Genomic DNA, 13,282 nt, shown 5'->3' with positions numbered 1-13,282 from the left:
AGCCATCTGAAGCCAGTTTGTTTACGTATTCCCATCTGCGTGGTGCTAATGTCCAGACCTGGAAAGGTGCTCCTATCAATTGTACAAGTCGAGTAGTGTTATATTCATCATAGTTTTGTGTTTCTTCATTATAATATAACATCTTTCCCAGGGCATTTTGAGAATATGGTAAAGACATTGGAGGAAGCAAATGATGGGGGGAGGGCAGGAGACTTTTGGCAGGCTCCGGTTTATTCAGATCCTCCCCTGGGCACTTACTCTGACACTCTGTCACATACCATTGTTCTACATGCCGGACCCCAGTCTCTGAGGTTTGCCAACATTGTCTAAGACAAGGAGCACTCCAGGAGACAGCATCATTGTCACTGTTTCAGGAAAGGAATTTGCACTCCCATTCCTACAGCAGAAACCTGTTTTTAAAAAGGAGGAGGGAGGGGTTTGCAGACTCTTGAATAGTGTATTATAAAGCATCATCCACTAGAGAACGTTTTTCAGTTATGCCTGTATAAATTTGGAGACCAAAAATTTGTGTTAGCTTAAACATATAAAATAAACTTTTTCACACCCTCCTTTTCCCTGCCCCTATTATTGATGTTGGGTATGGCAGTTTCTCATAGGCTCATGTTAACAGAAAAACTTCAAGGAGAATAGGGACGGGATGGACAACAATTTAGTGCTTAAGCATTTAGTGCCTTTAGCGTTTTAGATTTTTGTTTTTCAGGCTATGTGTAAGGAGCTAATTGCCTCTAAGAAATCAATTCCATCTTGCTTCTCTCATGGCTCTCTAGAATAATAGAGCTAAAGATATTTCTTTGAAATAATCTTTGTGTCATTATGCTGTTTGTGTTGGTCATTTCTTCTGCTTTAACTACATTTGTCAGGCAGAGAAATATGTATGTTTGAAAACACTTTTATAATGCCATTATTTCTACCCTAAAATACAAATTTAAAGGACTAGAACAAATAAGTAAATGACTAATAATACAGAAAATCATATAAATTAATGCCAAAGAATGGGGCTCTCCCTTGATTTCACCTTTATTCTTTCTAGTTACCTGGCTAGAGGTTGAGTACAGGCGCATACATCTGCAAATCTCATCAGTTATTTTTACTGATCTGTATAGTTAATAAAACTGGCCTCTCACAGCTATAAAATCTCTAGGCTTTATGTGTCAGGAGTCTATGTGTGTCACTCTTTTGCAGTTTTCAGTGATATTCCTTAATTTATTTCATATTCTTCATTGATTCATAAGGAATCATTTAGAGATGGGATTTTAAATAAAAACTTAAATGAGAGTCTCTGGCCACAATATCTGGCCATTTTTTAAAAAATCTTGTGTCTCTAAAATGGGCAAGTGGTAGAACTTTTGAATAATAGCCACCAGTTATTTGGTCTACACAACTTTAAAACATGCCATTTTGAGATTTTATGTAGCATGCACAGCAGTATGAGGAGATTTCTTTAGAAATAAGCTTAAAGAATTTTAACTTCTGAAAAAATGGCCAATTGTTTAATTTCTTGGATATGAAATATTAAAGCATTAAATTTTCTATGTATTTTATTTCATTTGAAAAGTAGGAAATGTCTATTATTTTTAAACATTCAGATTATACCCACATAATATTTTAGTCATCTCAGTATAAGTTATTAAACAAGTTTCTCAGAAACAGTTTTACTAAATGTTTTACTTTTTAAAAAAAATAAATAAAAATCTTCTTTCTGTGGTCATGCATAATAGCACTGGAAGGCTCTGTTTAAAAATTTCAGTAAAACTTAAAAGATATTGATAAAACTAAAAGACAACATTCTTAAAAACATTCTACTTTTTATTTATGAAGACCTCACTAACACCACATTAGTTTGTAATAACATGGTTTTCCTAAGCACTAGAATGCCATAGTGATGCTAATTCCTCTGCACAAGCACCAGGGTACCCTGTCAATCACCTGTATCAAGTTATGAACAAGCCTTCATGAGGCTTGGTAGTCTGTGAGCACAAAACCAGTGGCTTGAAACCCAAGGAACTTACCACACAGGCTGCCTTGATTTGGTGCGTGTTGGTTAACAAGCTGGCCTTAGGAGCGGAGAGGAGCTGCAAGGGTGACTCTAGGGCTGTTGAGAAGGATCATGTGATTTAAAGATGGCTTATGTGGCGAGAGAAGATGGGGAGAGTAGTTCAGCATGGGGAAAACGACAGCTGTTAGACATATTTAGGAAGGTTATTACAAGAAGCTTGAGAGAAAATGCTTCCTAGATTGCTAGAAGAAAAAAGACTAGCTACAGCCGTGTCAGCGAGGAGTGTGCTGGGTAAGGCTTGGCAGAATTAGACATAAACTGCCAATAGGTAACATGGGAGAGCGAACTGCATTGGAAATCGCTTTAGTTTTCAATACTGGAAGAATAGTGTTGCCATTGATAATGAAAGAGAGCTAGGCATTAAAAGAAGTTTAAGAAAACAAACAATGTTGAAATGTTATCATCTCTCACAGTGCTGGGCCTGACTGGGCTCAGCTGGACAGTTCTTGCCCAGGGTTCCTTTGTGGCTACAGTCAGACAGTGGCTGGACAGTCTTCCTCATCGTATCTCCCTCTCCTGGGCTGGGAAGACTGAACATCCAGGGCTGGAGTGGCTGGGCTCCTGTCTTTAAGAGAAGTTTTGATGGGAGTAAGTGGGTTAAGTTTATAATATTAAGTTTTACCAAATAGGAGAAGCATTAAAAGGATATGTCTTGCTGATAGGAAAACCAACCAAAAAAAACATTACTTTCCTGTGGATAGAGCTATCAATATGGGTTTCACCTACTTACACATAAGTGATCATTAAAGAGGCCAGCAAGTCACACAGTGGATATTTATTTGGCCCCTCACACTGATATAACTGCTGTTTATTCCATTTTACAGGAGGAAATTGTATATAGTGGGATGTGGCATCGCTCATAGCAGTGTTGCATAGTGGTTAGACACAACTCAGTCAGAGAGTTCATGGACAAATCCTGACTCTGTCATTTGCTGGCTGTGTGACCTTGGTCCAGTCACTGAGCCTCCAAACTTCCATTCTCTTATCTACAAAGTGGAGATAGTAGAACCTATATCACAAGATATGTAGGAATTAAATTTAATAATGCACATGAAATATTTACACAGTGACTGGCACATAAATATCACTGAATAGTGACTGCTATTACGGTTTCTACTATTCCCACTTTATTAGCCTGAGCTCCAAGTTTTATAGGAGGAAAAAAGAAAGAAAATAGCCCTGACTCATGATAAAATGTTTTCAGCCCTTCCAACGTCCTCTTAGACTTTTCTTATGCTCTTCTGCCCCGTCTTAGGGTTTCATGTTGCTCTAAGTTCTCTATTAGAGTATCCTTACCATGGCACCCGGAGAAGAAGGTGTGCCCTATCTCCTCATGTAGTTTTCATACTCCATTATTATTACTTGGCCTCTCCCTAATTGACCTCAGTGTAGCTGAGTGAAGCAATCAGATCCCATAAATCTAGAAGATGTGAATAACTGATTGTCCCATTGTCCCTTCTAGGGATATTTGTGTTCTTGTAAAGGACCTCTTAAGCCAAGTGAGTCTCTAATTTAATGTTCGTTAGAGTACTTAATTTCATGCTGAGCCTCAAGAGATGGCTAATGTGTTTCGCAGTCAGATCATTTTGGAACGTGCTGGGATAAACAGAGAAACAAGGGCCTTGACTGTAGGATTTCCTATAGCCTAATACACTACACAAATCTCTGAGAAAGGGGGTATACTGTGCAGTGTTTCCCACGTGTAACTGACAAACCCCTTTTCGTGGCCAGAAGCAGTGTTCTGGGGAACTCTGGTAGATGGGGAAGGCAGTGTTTTAAGATGGGAAGGCTAGCCTGTAACAGGTTCTAGGAGGGTGTTGGTGCCCACTTCCCAGCAGTTTCTTCTAGGCAACTTACGATGGTTCATTCCTTTTGTACTTTGGAACCATAGAAGCTCTTCAAAAACTCCAGGATTTTTTTTCTATAATTAACATCATCTGTTGGGGGGGAAAAAGCAACACATATTGGGAACCATCAACATTTTATAAATTGGGCATTTATAAACTGGGTCTGCCTGTATTTTAATGGATTTTTCTAACTCTAAATAGAAGAACACATATTCTTAAAACATGAAACTATATTTTAATCTAGTGAAAGTAGATTATTTTCCAAATAACTAGAGCAATACAATATTTGAAAACAACAATAAATTTAAGTAAAAATAAAGGTATTATGGTGTCATCCCCTAATTTTATTATCTCTTTATTTCTTTAAAACCAGCCCTTGGTTGTACCTGAAAATGCTTTTCAAGGGTTATGAAGACCTACCTTTTATGAATACTCTGTAAACCTTTTGTATTAACAGTATAATTTCTCCTGCACTAGACTATAAAAAAATTTTTTAAACTAGAACTGTTTTACATTACCGTTGTACATTTCAATTTATTGGCATTAAAGAAGACAATCATGTTGCTAGAAACCACTAAAGACCTCACAGTGATGTAGTGAATCGTAGCACCTGGACATCAACGTTTAATGTCTTAAATTACATAATAAAGTTACTTTTGTTTTAATTTTCACATCCATTAATCTCTAGTGATACATAAAACATGCTTCTCAGAGCCCTTATACAATGAGAATCCTGTTACCTTTTGGGTCCTAATAGGCCTCACAGTATCGACACTGTACCACTTGCATGCAACTAACATGAAGGGGCGCAAAGAGTTGTTTTGTGACCACCAACAGTGCATGGGCCATAAAAATGCGTTTTAAGAAATTCATGTTGTATAAGGGAGCCTTCTTCGCAATTTAACGTGGTTCTTTTACTATATTTCTTCTCTTTTTATTCCTTTAATTTCTGCTGTTTTAAAAACTGCACCCAAGATGCCTTTGCAGCTTCTCCCGGGGAGGCCCCTGCAGCATCCGAAGGGGCCGCCGCCGCAGCCACCCCAACCCCTGTAGCCGCGGCACTTGATGCATGTTCAGGAAATGGTGGGTTTCAAGTCACGAGCCCGTCTGTTGTTTTTCTGTCCTAATGTGAAACTGCCGTAGTTAGATGGGGCCATATGTGTTTCTAATTTTACTTTCTTCTGAGTAAAAAGTGTCATTCATCGTAGCTGACTAAATAATGCCGGCACTTAAAACATTAAGACAATGAAGTGCATACTTATCAAAATTGACAATTTCTCAAGATTGACAATTTTTATCAGTGCAAGTATGCCCTCTTAATGTTTTTTTTATTCTCTAATGCTATATTGCGACTCTTCTGTAACACAGAGTTCAAATATATAGGCATGTTTTAATGTATTTTCAAAGCTATTGGATTACGTAAGGATTTGAAGAATAACAATCTCTGATGCCAGACTGTAGGCTAATCTTACAAGTACCTTGATGTGTTTCGGTTTCTTAACTTGCAGTAACTGCTAAATATTCTTTTTTTTTTTCTTTAGAAAAACATCCTAATCACTGACCCCTGCTAATAGGGCAGTAGTTTAGTCCAAGCAGCCTAATGAATGCCTAGCTAGTGGGTAAATATCCATGTCAGGTGTCTCTTACCATAGTTATGATGCCAGTCTCTCGTCTCTTTCGGTAACTGATGCTGTATGTGTCTCCACTTTCCTTTCCAAAAGACCCCTTTGCCCCATCCGAAGGTAGTGCAGAGGCTGCACCCGAGCTGGACCTCTTTGCAATGAAGCCACCTGAGACCAGTGTTCCTGTAGTTACCCCTACAGCTAGCACAGCCCCTCCGGTTCCTGCCACTGCTCCTTCTCCTGCTCCCGCCATTGCAGCGGCCACTGCTGCTACTACCGCTGCTACCACCGCCACCGCCGTCACCACCACCACCTCCGCCACCACCACCACCACCACCGCTCCTCCTGCTCTAGATATCTTTGGTGGTAATTTTTTGTTCTTGTCATTGAACTCATTACATCTGGTGGAGTGAATGCTGGTACTTGCGATATACTGCATCCACAGCTATCACTGCATGACCACTTGGTAACTGAATGGTTCTCTAGAAACCATGTGCTACGTTTGTCAGAATTCCCCAGATGACTAAGTCAGAACTGGAAAGTGATGCTGTTTCAGGCATCCAGCTGAGTAAAGGCATGTGTGTTCTTGGTCTTAGATTTATTTGAGTCTGCTCCTGAAGTCGCTGCAGCGCCCAAGCCGGATGCTGCTCCTAGCATAGACCTGTTCGGTACAGGTAAAGCCAAAGCCACCCACCCCTCTCTTACATTAGTTTTCCCAAATGTGTTGGTGACTAAGCTCTTTGTACTCGCCTGTGTGAATGCATTTGTTAGATGTTTGGCTTTGATTTCAGCTTTCTACTTACTTCTGCTTGGTTTTGGTTTGTTTCCCTTTCGGAAGATGCTTTCTCCTCTCCACCACAAGGGGCCTCTCCTGTGCCTGAGAGCTCTCTCACCGCTGACCTCTTATCGGGTGAGTCCTTTTGCCCACATCAAGCCTTCAGATGTCCTGTGGGGGTCACGTTTGGAGAGGGCAATATGAAAGCGTGCAGTTTGTCTTGGGTCCTCTTAACCAAAAAAAAAAATCGCTTTTTAAAATCTCGTTCTTTGGCCCGTCACCAACTGAGGAAGGTTAATATTTCAAATCTAACGCAATGAAGACAAAACTTTTTTTTTTCACACCGAAACCTCTGACCTCAAGATGTCAAATTTTATTTTCTTCGGGAAAATGTGTATTTTTAGATCCATTTGCTTTCCCTTAACTGTCAAGACTGTCTGCATTGTACCGCCTGCTGTTAAACGTGAAATCTCAAGGAGCCGTTTGTCAAGGCTCACGGTTTCCTTTTCCTTTGGGTGACGTGCGATGTTTCCTGTTGTGTGCTTCACTGCAGTGGATACATTTGCATCACCGGCTCCTGCAACCACTGCCTCTCCAGCAAAGGTGGATTCTTCAGGTGTGATAGACCTTTTCGGGGGTGCGTATCTCTCCTCCTTCAACACTTAACAGTCTTATTTTTTCTTCATAATAGTTTATAGATCCTCCCTTTCATTTTTTTAACCATGTGAAGTCATTTCCATCTCTTGAATGTAAACTCCAGTTTTTAAGATCTTTGCCATTTCTTTGCATCATCTTCATCCTCATCAGTTCATAATTTTCCGTGCATGGCCTAACAACTCCAGATGATTGTTTTTAACTTTTCGTTCATCCTTATGTAGAATCAGCTCATTTGAATTTCTTTCTACTGTTCTTCCCTGGCAATCCTGATCTGTTGGCTAACGCAACATTTCTAAGTTCTTAAAGGCAATATAAAAATGAACTAAATTCAGAATTGAAAACAAACAAGCCGGTCAAAACTGAACATATAAGCTCTAGATGTCATACATTATTTTGTAGAGTTTATTTATGTTGAGTTTGATGTTTTAAAATCCTTCCAAAGAATTGGAAGGTATTTCACTGATTTAAATGTATTTTCCTCTTCCTGTATATGGTATTTAAAGGCAGGAAAATGTGCTGAATTAACTCCTGAATTACTCCTTTGGATGATTTATTTAAAGTCTTCTGTTAGCAGTAAATGTACAAGGAAAAAATGTAGGATAGAAGTGATTTCTTCATGAAAACCCATAAGTGTGTATCTACTGGCTAAAATATTATCGTTAGCAAGTTAAACCCACACTAAGTACTCTGTGTGCCATGATGGGTAGGGTACACGAGGGGTGCAAAGATGTCACAGTTTCTGACATTCAGAGGCTCAAAAATTGTGGCAAATAAGCATGAAACCTTGACATATGAGTATAAGAGGGCTGTTGCTGCTGCTTGAATTGTTTAAAAAAATTTAAGTTTAATAGTGTTATAAATGGGAAAGTTTTATTACCTTTGGACAAAATTCTTAACACTTTGATCTTATTTTGATAAATGACAGGATTTAGCCCCAAAGTTTTATCCTTTAAAAAGTTATCTTACTCTTACAAAGGCCTCAATTCTTAACTATTATAGCACTCTTTTGTTTTGAGAGAATAAAGTTATCAGAGCATAATTCAATTCACTCTGTCATTTCACATATCCATAGGTGACTAGCTCACCTTACAAAGCTCCATATGTATGCATTTATCTGCAAAACACTTGAATTACTCACTGTACTTACCGTTTACACTCTTTTACTTTTTTGCTGCATAATGGATAATGGGTAGATGCATTTGGAACTAGTGCTTCTGAACCCCAACCTGCACCTCAGGCTGCTTCTAGTTCATCAGCATCGGCAGACCTACTAGCTGGTAATTAAATTAAAATAAAATGGTATTTTGTGGAAGTTAAGTTTGGATATATTTTTATAAGTAACAGCTATTATATAAATTTTAAGGTGTATGTTTTCTTTGAGACATGAAGTTGAAAAACAAGACATTATATAATTGAAGGTTATTTCCCAGAATTTTATGAAATTAGTCTTAAAATCACATTTGTATACAAGCCACCACTGTAGCTCCATGGATGCTTCTAATCTGCCTTTTAGTTAGCACATTTTTTTTGTTTACTTTAGAGCTAATATGCTTATGTTTTAAGCCCTGGCTGGATAGCTCAGTTGGTCAGAGCATCATCCAGATAGGCCAAGGTTGTGGGTTCCATCCCCAGTCAGGGCACATACAAAAATCAACCAATGAGTGCATAGATAAGTGGAACAACAAATCAATGTCTCTCTCCCTCTCCCTCACCCTCTCCTTCTCTCCAGTCCTTTCTAAAATCAATAAAAAATATTTTTAAAATATGCTTATGTTTGATCATTGATTCTATAATATATGAATCACACTAGGAGAAACTCTTAGATTTTCACCATTGGGTTGAAGCTGCTGCCACCTTTTAACACATTGCGTACCGCATAGAAATCTCTAAGACATACGCCAGGGACCGCACGTTTTTGGGCAACCTGCACGTTATTTAAATAATCATAATGCACTTTAGGTGTTGTTTTTCAATAATTATAACATTTTTATTTACAAAAACAATTAAACAATTAAAGTTCCTAGTACATTTTTAACGTATGGTACTGCGTAAAACATTTTCCTCAATGAAGAGGGACCAAACAAAATTTACATAAGTATCTAGATTCGCTCCTTTTTCCATGGGCGTGAAAAACGAGAACACTCGTGAGTGGTCCTTAACAGATGGCATGCGAAACAAGAAAACTGAGCGGTACAAAATGTGTTAACAAGCAGATCATTTTTTAAATCTGTAAATCCCTGGAGTAATCCCAGTTCAACAGGACTATGGTGTGGAATAGATTAGTACAAGATGCCTAGAATTATTGCTCATTGCTAGGATGGGATAGATAGAATAAAAGGAAACATTTCAAGGACTCAAAGACAGTAAAAGCCAACTGTTGTCTTTCTTGGAGGCAAGGCGAAGTGTGCTTAATGATAGCCAGACCTGGAAATTATGATTTTTGCAGGCAAAGCACTTGCCAGTTATAAGACCACAAAAGTGAGTTTTGGGTTCTGGTTATCAACTCACAGGGCACTGCTGTTTTACCTCGCTCTGACTTAGCTTAGAAGGGTGCATAGAGGAAGCACAGCAGCAGCATCACAGAGGACTCAGATACCTAGATGCAGCCTCCTCTATCCCTCCCCAGTCACCAGAAGGGATGCATTTTGGTCATAATGTCGGTGAGAAGCTGGTGAGAATATAGGTCCCATAAGCACAGGGAAGCCACCATGTCCAGAGCCTCTCAGCTTAAATTCTCTGCTAGCCATGTAGCCTTTGATAGGGTGACTGGCTCTCGTTTTAGAGTGTAATAGCAATGCTAACACCAGATCTACCAGGGAACATTCATTCTTGGGTGAGTAGTGAGTAATGGCCTCATCAACCTTCAGAGTTGTAGGACATTTGACATGACGGCAAATACTTCCTCAAGAGGCTGCATGGGTTATTACAGCCCCACTCTTGACCTTCCCTTCCATCAGTAATGCAAACTGGATATTTAACAATCTTCCCCAGGGGCAATGGCATTCTTTTATGTCTTTGCCATCCTTTCCTGCAAACAAGACATTCCTATTTGCCAAATCCACTTCATACCAGTGACTGCCAGCTGGTATTGTTCTAAATGACGAAGATTCAGGATTCCACTGTGGACTTGGAAATTGTAGATATAACAAGAGGCTGTGCATTTAACATAAACCACAACTGGTTGCTTGGTGGGGAAAAAAAATACTAGCTTATCTGACTTTTCTCCTGGTCCAGATACTCTTCATAGCAGCTTCAAATTGGTCACAGAAACTTTAAGCTCTAGCTAAACCAGTACACTTAATTCAGATATTTAACAGGCTGTAAATGGAAGAATATGTTTTTAATTAGTTAGCACAAACTATGCTGTAGCAATAAGATTTTAACAGGCTGCAGAAACAGCATCATTTTAAATGCCTTTGAGGGGAAATGACCTTGTCAATTTTTAAATGAGATTAGTGATTATAAATTTTTGCTTTGAAGTTATAATTAAGATTGAAATGGTATGAATAAAATCAAATGTTCTGGCTTTTTGCAGAATTGCAGGAAGTCGTTCTTTCTCTCTGGGTATTCTCTCCAAGTCATTGAGATTACTGGTAGGATGCCGATATTATGCATATCTCAGAGTCTGGCTGGAAACTTGAGAGTTAAATTTATAGCAAATAAAGGTTAATATTTTACACAGTGAAGAATACAGCTGGCAAACTTCTCTCAATATATACCAGCTGAAAATATAGAGATTTGAAAGATACAGACAGATTCCTGGATGATGGGTATAAAAATGCATTATTAAAGGAGATTAGGTGTGTTGAAGGATATGCCTAACTTCTGAGGTTGACATCAAGCAGGAAAACCATATTCTTCCCTAACAGACACAATTCTGAGGTGACTGCACCATAAGTCTGTGCTAATAAAGGAATGTGTCACATCCTATCTTTAGTTCCAAAGGCGGGGAAGTTATGAACCAGCCTTATGAGGCTCTTTGTAGTTTTACATTGTCTGCTAATCACAAGACACAAATTACTTTTTTAGCAGAGTCATAGAAGTCCTTGAATGGATATAAAATATAAAAATGTTCAGTGTTGAATTAATAACTTAACAATTTTCACTAAATGGGAAGGTCTACAGAGGGCCAATACTTTCATCCTGTGTGGGGCTGGAAAACAGTCTGAAAGTGTCAGACAAAATGTCTCAGGCTATTATTCTTAGCAATATTGACTAGCTCAGATTGATCTTCATAAATGGAATGTGTTGAGAACTGGTTGTACCACTGGGATTAATTGAAATGATACCACCTTTAACATAATGGAGCACATGTGGGTAAGGAGACTGTGTGAGAGTGTGTTTCACTACCAATAGTTTTAAATTTTCACTCAACTCAAGTAATATGATGGGTTTTGATATGTCTGCATTAATAAACCTTCATTAAGTGCATAGGCTGTTCCCTTTGAGAAAGATACATTTGTAAGACTAATCATCTGTGATAGAAGGCAGTGATTTTGTAGATGGTTGAGCGATCCAGATATAGTGTAGTAAAGTTCAAATATGCCTGCAAGACATTCAGAAGCCTACTGATTACTACCTTATTTTCAATTCCATAGAATACTTTTCTTCTTAATGTAATTTATAACCATATTGAAAGAAAGATTAGTGGTTTCAGTTTATTATTTGCTTCTATTCCTGGACCCTAAAACTTTTCACTTAACAGAAGGAGTTCCCCAAACTTCTTACTAATGTCTATAATTTTCTTGTTTAGCTCTTCATTAAGAGTATAGCAATAGGTTTTCCTTTAAGATAATCAGTTGATTGTTTTATGTCACTTTATACCTTTTTAATTAAGCTAGGTTTGTGAGGGCACCTACTTCATAACAACTGAGTATAATAGAGAAAGTCATCTTCCCAGATCTTTGTCAAATTTATAAACCTATAGGAAGGTACAAATCTGGCATTACTTCTGACTGTGGGAAAGAGGCTGTGTAGTATGACAATGAACAAGTATCTGGAAGATTCCTGTGTGGAATCCTGGCTCTGCATTTGCTATCATTGACCTTGGGCAAATTACTTAACCTCTCTGGCCTCAGTTCCCTCATCTGTGGAACTTCATGGGGTTGGTGTTAGGATTAAATTAGCTAAAGTATGTTTTAGGTTGAACAACATAAAATTGCTGCTGTTGTAGGACCAAAATGGTCCAATATAGGAAATTCATGTGGTTCAACCTAATAAATGCATAGAACAGTGCCTGGCACCTGGTGAGCCTCATGGGTAGGTGTGTTAACTTCTCTTGCACCATTTCTTCCAGCCATGGAAAGATAGGATTGAATCAGATGATGCTAAGGCCCTTCCCAACACTAATATGATGTGATTCTAGGATATGTTGTCTTTTCTTGGCCAAGTTTTAAGAAGCTGAGCATCAAGTACAATTGTCTCCACACTCACCTGTAACAAGAAGCACCTCATAGAATAATTGCCTAATAAGCACAGCCATATTCCAACTTAGAGGTGTGGGATGTTTCCAAAAAGTTAGCATTAACACAGCCTACCTCCTTAAAACCAAAATGGCCACATCCACAAAAAAATAATTACTGTTGGCCTATCTTTGCTTCAGACTGATATTAGTTCTTAAAAATATAAAGAATGTCTTTTCTTCAATTAGGAAAGTTCCATGATGCTTATGTCACTCAAATACTAAAATCACTTAAAGTGAACTTTAAAAACCACCTTCTAATAGGTAACAACTTTCCAAATTACAATTTTTTATACATATGCAAGGATAGCTTAAACCCAAATCCATATCAATTTCCAGGAGCAACATGACTTGAACATTATTATCTGCGTTAGAAAATAGTAACCAAAGAATTTCAGTGGGAGCCATTTTCAAACTTATAAATTGGTTTTATGGAATGCAAGCTTAAGGATATTTTTTGAGCATTCCTGATGGTTTTTTCATAAGCAGTTTCTGAAGAAGAGCAGATACGGCTAGATTAGAAAGGAATATACATACCCAAACTGAGTATAAAAAAAACTGGTAGTAATAAATTCTTTGATAATAGAACATCATCTCAGCTCTTACTAAGAAATCATTTCACAAGTTGCATATTTTTGTACAGATGAGCTCTGCTTCTGCTTTTGTCTGGGGGTGGAGAGAAATGATTTGCTTCTAGTAGTCAAAAGATAAATATGTAATTTGAGGTTTCCTTACTTTATAATAGTCTGATTTCTCCTCACCTTTTATATTCAGACTAGAGGCCCGGTGCACAAAAATTTGCGCACTCGGGGGGGGGGGGGTTCCGCCCCCCCGCCCGGGCCC

At 38.3% G+C, this 13,282-nt stretch overlaps 1 protein-coding gene across 5 annotated transcripts in view; it reads left to right on the top strand.

Moving 5' to 3' along the window:
- SNAP91 (synaptosomal-associated protein, 91kDa) overlaps positions 1–13,282 on the top strand; it is a 121,274-nt gene that overhangs the window by 82,823 nt on the left and 25,169 nt on the right. For 3 of the 5 annotated variants that reach the window (XM_014542658.1, XM_005869944.2, XM_014542659.1), the window contains 6 exons: positions 4,900–5,007; positions 5,646–5,912; positions 6,143–6,220; positions 6,385–6,456; positions 6,875–6,958; positions 8,172–8,255. In XM_014542658.1, coding sequence (XP_014398144.1) covers positions 4,900–5,007; positions 5,646–5,912; positions 6,143–6,220; positions 6,385–6,456; positions 6,875–6,958; positions 8,172–8,255 — 693 coding nt within the window. The remainder of the gene's footprint in view (positions 1–4,899; positions 5,008–5,645; positions 5,913–6,142; positions 6,221–6,384; positions 6,457–6,874; positions 6,959–8,171; positions 8,256–13,282) is intronic. The other 2 variants (XM_014542661.1, XM_014542660.1) reach the window with 2 other exon arrangements.

Source organism: Myotis brandtii, unplaced genomic scaffold (assembly GCF_000412655.1).
Source record: "Myotis brandtii unplaced genomic scaffold, ASM41265v1 scaffold31, whole genome shotgun sequence".
NCBI lineage: Eukaryota > Metazoa > Chordata > Mammalia > Chiroptera > Vespertilionidae > Myotis > Myotis brandtii.
This window is presented reverse-complemented; position numbering and strand designations above follow the sequence as displayed.